Genomic DNA, 9507 nt, shown 5'->3' with positions numbered 1-9507 from the left:
TCCTAGGGTCGTGCCCTTCCTTAACGTCAATTACGAGAAGCATTGATGAAGATATAACGGTGAACATAAATGTCAAATTCTTTATAACAGGTAACTGCTCTTAATGCCATGGAATATTCTCTATTAAATTCTACCGGGAGAAGAGCATTTATCATACTTTTATGATCGTTATTCTTTCCGGCGACAAATGAAACAGTTGTCTTCGGTCTTTAACCATCTCCTATCTTGGGTTCCACGTGTCCCTTTCTCGGATGACCACGTGTCATAGCATATTTTATCATGTACAATATGTTATCGGTTCGATGATCGATTTAGTATATTTATAAAATCGATTACTAATATGTCGAACCGATAGCATTAAAAAATCAAACTGAACTGACCAACATTCGCTCTTACTAATATACTAGTTATTTAACTTTTTTACACATCAATATAGTTTAGTCCACTAAAAATGTTACTTATCATATTTTTATCAAATTATTAATTAATTATATAACTGATCTATGTCTCAACTTACGTATCATACTCTTTTTTGGTCTGTTATAGAAAAAAAAAGTTATACTTCCTTATTTAGAGACAAATTAACTTTAAAGTTACTACTTTATACTTTATCCTTAATATTTATATAACCACATAAATATTTATGACTTGTTTTAGACCACAAGTTTCAAAAATCTTTATTTTTTTCTTAAATTTGAGTCAAACACCGAGAAATAAATTGGAACAAAGGAAGTAATATTTGTCGTAGGAATATTTATTTGTGATTATCTTATAATTGATATGATTGAATAAATTTATATTCATTATACAGTAAGTTCATAAAATTTAAATTCGAGGATTGAATGAATATGTTTCTTATTTCAATCTCCACTAATTTTAATCATGAAACCTCAGTGGCTGTGGCATAATTCCTTTTTTAACCAACGGCTGCGGTAGTGGTAGAAGGGATAGCAGTACTTTTTCAAGAATATATATGACAGCGGAATGGTTTAGCCCAAAATCAGGGACAAGAATCACGTTGACAAAAAGTTAAAGTTGTCTACTCCTATTCATATTCAACAAAAAATAAGAAGTGACATGGGGATCATAAATGTAGCTTCCATTTTCAAAACCTAAACAAAATTCCAAGTAACAAACCGTTACAACATTAGAATTTTGGAATTTTACCCCAAAGTCCACAACTGTAGGGCCCGTTTGGTAATAAAAGAAATTTACTTTTATGGAAATTTTTTATTTTTTTTGAAATGAGTGTTTGACCATGAATATTTATGACCATAGATTTACAAATATTTTTTGAAAATTTGATTTGAATGAAGTTTGATTTGAAATTAAAAATATGTTTGGACATGAATTTTGGGGCAAGTTTTGACATTTTTTTCTTTTTTTCTTTTTTTACGGCTAAAATATCTCAAATGATCATGATTTAACCCAAAAAAAGGTTTTAATCTATATTTGGAATTTGAAGTTTTGGTTTTCAAAATCTCCTAAAAATAAGATTAATTCTATAAACAAACACATATTTGAATTATTTTTTGAAAAAAGAAAAACTTTCAGAACTCATGGCCAAATGCTTATTTAAAATTCTATTTGAACTTGTATTTCAGAATTTTTTGAAAATTTAAAAATTTCTAAATAGCTCTTTTTCAAAAACATTACTTCAAATCCCTTACAAAAATTCAAAAATAGCTTTAAATTATATTCATGTCCAACTATGATTCTAATTTTCAAATATTTTTTTTCGAAATTTCACAATTCTTATATGAGAGAGAGCTTAGGGAAAGAAATTTCCAAAGCCCCACGTAATTTCCTCCTTATTCATATGAGAGAGAAACACAACAAATTTCCTCACTTAGGGAAAGAAAGTGACATACTAGACATCTACTACATATTCCAGTAGAGTAGATCCCAAGTGAAGAAACAGAGCAAAACAGAGTAGAGCTTCTCCATTTCCTTCACTCCTAAAACCTCTTTAGGAGTAGAAGGTTTAAACAAAAAATGGTTGAAATAATGCAGAAGAAGAAGCCCTCTTTCTCTTTGTACAGATTTTTTAAACATTGTTCTGTTCTGCTCTTACTCTCCACCATTTTTTCTTCTGTTAGAGCTTTTGATTATGCAGATGCTCTTTCCAAAAGTCTTCTTTATTTTGAAGCTCAAAGGTCTGGTCGTTTACCTTATAACCAACGTGTCACTTGGCGCGACAATTCTGGCTTAACTGATGGCTTAGAACAAGGAGTAAATTCCTCTACCCTTTTTTATGTCTTGTTCTTTTCTTAGGTTAAAAAAGATTTGATTTTTATAATGTTTATGATTTGTGGTTACTGTTTGGAATTTTATAATGTAGGTGGATTTGGTTGGAGGGTACTATGATGCTGGAGACCATGTTAAATTTGGGCTGCCAATGGCGTTTACAGTAACAATGTTGTCTTGGGGTGTAATTGAATATGGTGAAGAGATTTCTTATGTAGGGGAAATGGAACATGCTTTTGAAGCTATCAAATGGGGTACTGATTACTTCATCAAAGCACATACTAGCCCAAATGTGTTATGGGCAGAGGTAATTAGATTAAATAAATGTTTAAACATAATTTAGAGCTAAAATATTTCTTGACCCGAGACCGTCTCTCTCGGTGGCGAAATCAAAAATTTTGTAAAAATGCATTCAATGTTTAATATATATTTATAAAAAATAATCTTTGACTTATATATAGAGTATAATTTTCGGATAAAGGGTGTTCTATGCGGCTACGCCACTAGTCTCTCTATCTTCTCAAGGTCTGCGCATACACTACGCTCCACAGACTACACTTGTTAAATTATACTGAATTTGTTGTTATTGTTGTTGTTAAAGTTAAAACATATGTGGTTAATTAGATAATGAAATTTGGAAATTTTGTTTGATATAGGTGGGAGATGGAGATACTGATCATTACTGTTGGCAACGGCCGGAGGACATGACAACTTCTAGGCAAGCATTCAAAATTGACGAGAATAACCCGGGTTCCGACCTAGCCGGAGAGACGGCGGCGGCAATGGCAGCGGCGTCGATTGTGTTTAGGAAAAATAATCCACATTATTCTCACTTACTATTGCACCACGCCCAAGAGGTAACTAATAATTAAATAATTTAAGTTATATATACTAACCTATAGGTCACATATTGGAACCGCAGCCCCTAATGCAAGGCTGTCTGTAACGCATCCCTTGAGGTGCAACGGGTGCGACCATTTTTCGAATACTGTGTGAACGCTGGATGCTTTGTGCGTCGAGCTATCCTTTTAAGTTACATATAGTGACATGTAAAATTATTATTTGCTAGTATGTATTTAATGAAATGGGGTTATATGAACATTGTGCAGTTGTTTGAGTTTGGTGAAAAATACAGAGGGAAATATGATAACAGTGTGGGAGAAGTGAAGAGCTATTATGCATCAGTGAGTGGGTACGAAGATGAGTTGTTGTGGGCAGCATTGTGGCTATACAAAGCCACCGACAATGAGAAGTATTTGAAGTATGTAATTAACAATGCAAATTCCTTTGGGGGTATTGGTTGGGCTATTACTGAGTTCAGTTGGGACGTAAAGTTTGCTGGTCTCCAAATTATTGCTTCCAAGGTACGGCCTAACTGTTCCTATCGACTTTTTAGAGCTTAACTCTCTTTCATTCTATTTAATTGTACTCAATTCTTTCTATAATAACATTGTATGTCACGAATTAGAGGTGTACATGGATCGGGTTGGTTCGATTTTTATCAAAACCGAACTAAATCAACTATATCGGTTTGGATTGGTTCGATTTTATTGGGTTTTTTGGATTTTTTTGTTACATGAATATTTTTCAATCTTACTTTGTTAAAGTTATAGGTAAAGTTTTGATAAAAATTAAAAAATTGACAAACATATGATCTATTAAAATATTATTATGGGAGAATCTTTTTTAGTAACACATGATAGTTATTTTTTTAGTAGTCTAACAATAATTTTTCGTTAATGTACGCTTTCAAGATTAACCGAATTTAATAATTAAATATAAAAATCAAAATGATACCTAAGTAATGATATATTCTATTTAATTTTAAATTATCAAAATACCATTTCAAATTCGAAAAAATTATGAGAAATCTTAATATATGAGTATGGAAGAACAAAGAGATGATTGACGCATTTCAGTAATATTTGATAAGAAAGTGATACAACTATTTTTTATAGTAAATAAAAATGAATGCACTTCATAGTTCTATTAAATATTACGTCCCATGAGAGGATCTCAAATATTTCTACACTATTTTTTGAAGAAAATTCAGTATAAAGTCTTATAAGTATATATAAAAATTATATATTTATATATCGGTTTAGTTCGGGTTTTTTACTCAATACCAAATCTAATCGGGTTTTTTAATCGATTTGGTTTGACTTTTCGGTTTGGTGCGGTTTTTCGGTTCGTTTTGAACACCCCTGTCTGGAACTTTATTGATTGTTATATTGAAATGTTGTTATTTTCATTATTGTATCCATTAATATACTCCTATTTCTTTTTAATAATGGTTTGACTATATTTTTACTGAGCCGAGGGGTCTATCGGAAATGGCTCTCTACCTTTACAAGGTAGGGGTAAAGTTTACGTACACACTATCCTCTCAGACCCTACTTGTGAGATTACATTGGGTTTGTTGTTGTATAGCGAAATGCTATTATAAAGAACATATAATATAACATTATATGAATAATCAGTTCCAAAGAAAACTTAGTTGTATAGTAAAATGTTATAAAGAATGACTATTATAGAGATATCTAAATGTATGTATATTATTTGGTTAAACAACAACAATAAAAAATCAGTGTAATCCCATAAAGTGGGATTTGGAGAGGGTGGATAGATATTTAGTTAAGTGACTTATAAATAACAAACGTTAGCAAGTCTTATATGGTAGTCGGAAAAAATGGTAAACGACTTGCTATTACATAAGTATTATATTATGTAATGGTAATCTTCACATTGTTAGTAACTGAGTATAGTATATATACGTAGTTCTTTAATCATGTTAGGGTAGATGTGCATTCCATAGGTTATACCATGTGCTTTTACTGCACAAGATTTCATTTTCAAATGTTTGAATTTCTAGGGCCAGCATGTTCTTGTACTGCATTAGCTTCCAATATTTCAATTTCAATCTTATGAAACGTGTATCCATAAGAAAACAAAAAAAAGAAGAAAATGTACACCTTTATAAAGTAAGAGCCTATTTTCTTTGAATTTAAATTGTTTAAACAGTAACATTTCCTTAATATCTTTGTGTCAAATCTTATGTGGTGGCTTTTGTTTAAGTCAAATGTGGAATTATACTTTTACTTCTGGGTGGGATATGCTTTTAACTTTATGGAAAACTAGTGTACTATATAAAGTTGAGAGAGATATGTGAAGTGAGCGCAAATTAAGGTATCTTAATAAATGAGGACTACTACTAAGATATGGTGAATAAAGGTATAGGGCCTTAAGAGAACAAAGTCACGTGCATATGATGCCTTTGCATTGGGCATATGACAGTGCCTTTAATGTGGGATCTTCAGTTGTTAGATATACCGGTAGAATTAGTCGAGGTGCGCACAAATTGAATTTGACACTAATTATAATTCCCGATGATGAATAGTGAAATACAACAACAACAATAATAGCATATCTGGTTTAGTCTCACAAGTGGCGTCTGAGAGTATAAGAAGATAATAGAATTTCTATAACATAGGTGCACCACAAAAGAAAGGAGGGAAAAAAAGTATAAAGTGAGAATTGATTGTTGTTTCTTTTGAGTAAATAATTAAGTATTGAACTAAGTGCATCATTCAACCTTTACGAAGTATGTGTGCCAATATATAATATTGGACCAATTCTAGAAAATACATATATGTAATACCTATTTTGGGGAAGGAATTATGGGTTCACGTGTTCCATAATTAAAGTTATAGATTTACCCCTCCTGGATAGAGTAATATGTACGCATACCTCACTCCTGCCAGGTAAAGAGAATGTTCCTTGATTATCAATAGTGAAATGAAAAGTAGAAAAAGGAAGAGCTTTTATGAAATATGCATCTATGTGATAGAAAATGAAATTGTAATCATTAGATTGCATTTCTAGTTCTGATAATAACTATAGTTGGGCATACACTATAATAAATAGTCATTTTCCTCCCCTTCATTTTTCTTGCATATGATATGATTTAATGTCTGGTGAAATCACTGCTTGTGGTTCTGATTTGAGTTCCTACAACATTGAATTGCCATCTACCCAACTTGAAAATTATAAGCAGATTTGCCCCCCTCTATCTCAACTTCCTGAAGTTTATACTAGCATATCTTTAAATTGATGTAAAAATAATTGAGTTTCGGGTACATACTTAAATTCAGAATTTAATAGAGCACTCTCTTTTTTAGCATGATAAAAATCCCTATCCCTTCAAAAAATAGTAAACTTAATAAGGAAACAGCTCATAAATTGATTTGACAACCCGCTGACTAGCAGCACATGATCAATACCCAAGAAAAAACAAAATGAGAAAAAGATGCAACTATCTAATTTTACTTGACAATTAAATGATTTTATTTCTCTCTTTTTGGTCGGTTAAAAGTATAGTGAATCCTGACTTATTTGAGACCGAGACGTAGTTGCTGATTATGTCAATACAGTTACTGCATGAGGAAAAGCACAAGGAACACAGCCACATACTGGAACAATATCGATCAAAAGCCGAACACTACATATGTTCATGTCTTAACAAAAACAACGGTAGTAGCAACGTCGAGCGCACTCCGGCCGGCTTATTATACGTCCGGCAATGGAACAACATGCAGTACGTATCGACGTCGGCTTTTTTACTCACAGTTTACTCAGATTTTCTTCAAAAATCCAACCAGAAAATCAGCTGCAGTGAAGGAATAGTTGATCATATAGATCTCTTCAATTTTGCAAAATCTCAAGTGGATTACATATTGGGCCTTAACCCAAGAAACATGAGTTATCTTGTGGGCTTTGGCCCAAATTACCCAAAAAGAGTCCACCACAGAGGGGCCTCAATTGTGTCCTATAGGGAAAACAAAGGCTTTATTGGTTGTACTCAAGGGTATGACTATTGGTACAACAGAGATGAGCCCAACCCAAATATTTTAATTGGGGCTTTGGTTGGTGGGCCAGATAATCAAGATAATTTTGAAGATGATAGAGCAAATTATGTGCAGACGGAGGCGTGTACATATAATACAGCACCTCTAGTTGGAATTTTCGCAAAGTTGAATTTCTTGAGTAATCCGCCATTAATTGCATCTTTCTAATAAACGAGTAAGTATTACACGCAATATTATTATTCATAGAATATGTAATGTTTTTGTATTTCTCTTTTTTGGGGTTTTCTTATGGTGGCTAATAGTTTGGCACAGCCCCATGCCCCACCACCCACCCCAACCTTGTGTGACCCCAATTGTGCATATTTGATAATGCAATATAATATAGTAAGTATTAACTTATGTATTAAATCTATGCATTTTCGATATTTTGTTTATTTTAATATTTGGATATAAGTTATATACATAGACAGCACAAAATTTATGAATTGTAATATGTGATAGCAAGTTACAATTTTTATTAGATTCTTTTGGAAAATTCCTTGAGAAACCCGCAGCCATTACCATTCGGGTATGCAATGGGTAACCTGCTCATTATACATTAGCTTCCCTACCATTTGGGGCGTACTGGTTGACATGTTCACTGTGCAATAGCTCGCAAACCATACATGAGATGTAAACTGCACTAGTGCGATGAGCTTTCATTGAGGAGGCTGTTGACGAGAGAAATCGATCACTCACCCAACCAACTCAGCCAACACTTGCAGGTAATTTTTATTTAATTAAGTTTATCAAGAGATTTATTTGTAATTACCAACTAAGTAACCTGGTTGTGTGAGTATTCTTTTATATAATCAGCCTTTAAAACTTAAACTCATTAATAGTTTTGTTAAAGGGACTAAGTTATGCCTGGTATGAGACTAATAAGGCAAGTGAGGGACTCTGTTATTAAGCAATAGAAAAGGGGCTAGATGTGACAAAATGGTTAAAAGAAAACATCTATTCACCCATATTATTCATTAAAAATGGGTTGGATAATGAACTTTTTAAAAACGGGTCGAATATGGATAAAAATCATATTATCCACTTAGAAAATGGTTAACCAATGGATAACTAATGTGTTTAACTTTTATATTTGTAAAGTCTCAAATTGGGGGTTCCAAGTTTGGGAGACTAGGAATTCTCCCATAAGTGATCATATTCAAGAAGCCATAGATAATATGGATATCCATATTATCCGTCGGATAATCCGTTTTTTATCCGTCTCAAATACGAGTCGGATCAGATAATTTATTAAATTACCTATTTTGACCCGCTTATATCCGACCCGATCCACCATTTTGCCACCTCCATGAGACTAATAAGGCAAGTGAGGGACTCTGTTATTAAGCAATAGAAGAAGGGGCCTAAGCTAGACAGTGCCCTGTTGATTAGGCTGCTTACTTATTTTGTTACTCTTAAGAAGTGCTCCAATGCTCGGTTGCATAGGATATAAACACGTTATTTTAAGACAAATTGTTAGCACTTTCTCTCACAAAGAAAAGTAAAAGAAAGGGAAAAAAAATTATAATCTAAAATAAGCTTTAGACACTTGGATGGGTATAATAATCTCATTAATATTAAAATAAAAGGTTTAAAGTTAAATTATTTTTAAAGAATGATACTCTTTTTTAACATACTAAAAAAGAATGCATGTTATACAAATTGAGACAGAATGAAATATAAACACTTACCTATTTTTTATTTATTTTAATTTATGTGACATAATTTAAATCACTACGGAACTTAAGAAATAAATAAAAGTTTTTAAAATTTATAGTATTAATATGTCATATTATTTGTGCACTATAAAACTTTTGAAACGCGTTTCCTAAGTACTCGGTAATATTTGTGTGACCCCAATTTTATTGAATCTTGTGTCAAGCCAACTCAAATTTCCTTTTTCAACCTTCTCAAGTCTCAATCAAAAGCTTAAAATAAACTGTTGTTTTCCCCTTGCCGACACCCCTGCTCAGCCGCTCTCTATCATTTTCTAAGAGTACGGTAAAGATCTCTTTTTTAAACACTTCATTTATACTTTCACCTAGGAGTGTACGTGAATCGGGTTAATTCAATTTTTATTGATATCAAATCAAACTAACTATATCGGTATGGATTGATTCAGTTTTGATGAATTTTTTGTTACTTAAATATTATTTTAATCTTACTTTATTAAATTTTTTATAAGTAAATATATATTTAGTAAAAATTTAAAAAATTGAAAAAACATATTATTTATTAAATATTCTTATGGGAGAATTTACTTAGCAACACATGACAGTTATTTATTTTGGTCGTCTGACAATAATTTTTCGTTGATGTACACTTTCAAGGTTAACCGAATTTAGTAATTAAACAT

At 31.9% G+C, this 9507-nt stretch overlaps 1 protein-coding gene across 1 annotated transcript; it reads left to right on the top strand.

The window, feature by feature from the left end:
* Nucleotides 1–1774: 1774 nt before the first annotated feature.
* LOC104086800 (endoglucanase 11) lies at nucleotides 1775–7511 on the top strand. Its single transcript, XM_009591134.4, has 5 exons — nucleotides 1775–2232; nucleotides 2342–2554; nucleotides 2904–3104; nucleotides 3357–3611; nucleotides 6678–7511. The coding sequence occupies exons 1-5, from the start codon at nucleotides 1996–1998 to the stop codon at nucleotides 7317–7319; spliced, it is 1548 nt and encodes a 515-aa protein (XP_009589429.1). The 5' UTR covers nucleotides 1775–1995; the 3' UTR covers nucleotides 7320–7511.
* The last annotated feature ends 1996 nt before the right edge of the window (nucleotides 7512–9507 follow it).

The sequence above is a fragment of the Nicotiana tomentosiformis genome, chromosome 7 (assembly GCF_000390325.3).
Source record: "Nicotiana tomentosiformis chromosome 7, ASM39032v3, whole genome shotgun sequence".
NCBI lineage: Eukaryota > Viridiplantae > Streptophyta > Magnoliopsida > Solanales > Solanaceae > Nicotiana > Nicotiana tomentosiformis.
This window is presented reverse-complemented; position numbering and strand designations above follow the sequence as displayed.

Coding starts and splice junctions, on each gene's coding strand:
- LOC104086800 (XM_009591134.4), top strand. CDS start 1,996: ATGGTTGAAATAATGCAGAAGAAGAAGCCCTCTTTCTCTTTGTACAGA. Junction 2,555..2,903: donor CAAATGTGTTATGGGCAGAG/GTAATTAGATTA, acceptor TGTTTGATATAG/GTGGGAGATGGAGATACTGA. Junction 3,105..3,356: donor TATTGCACCACGCCCAAGAG/GTAACTAATAAT, acceptor AACATTGTGCAG/TTGTTTGAGTTTGGTGAAAA.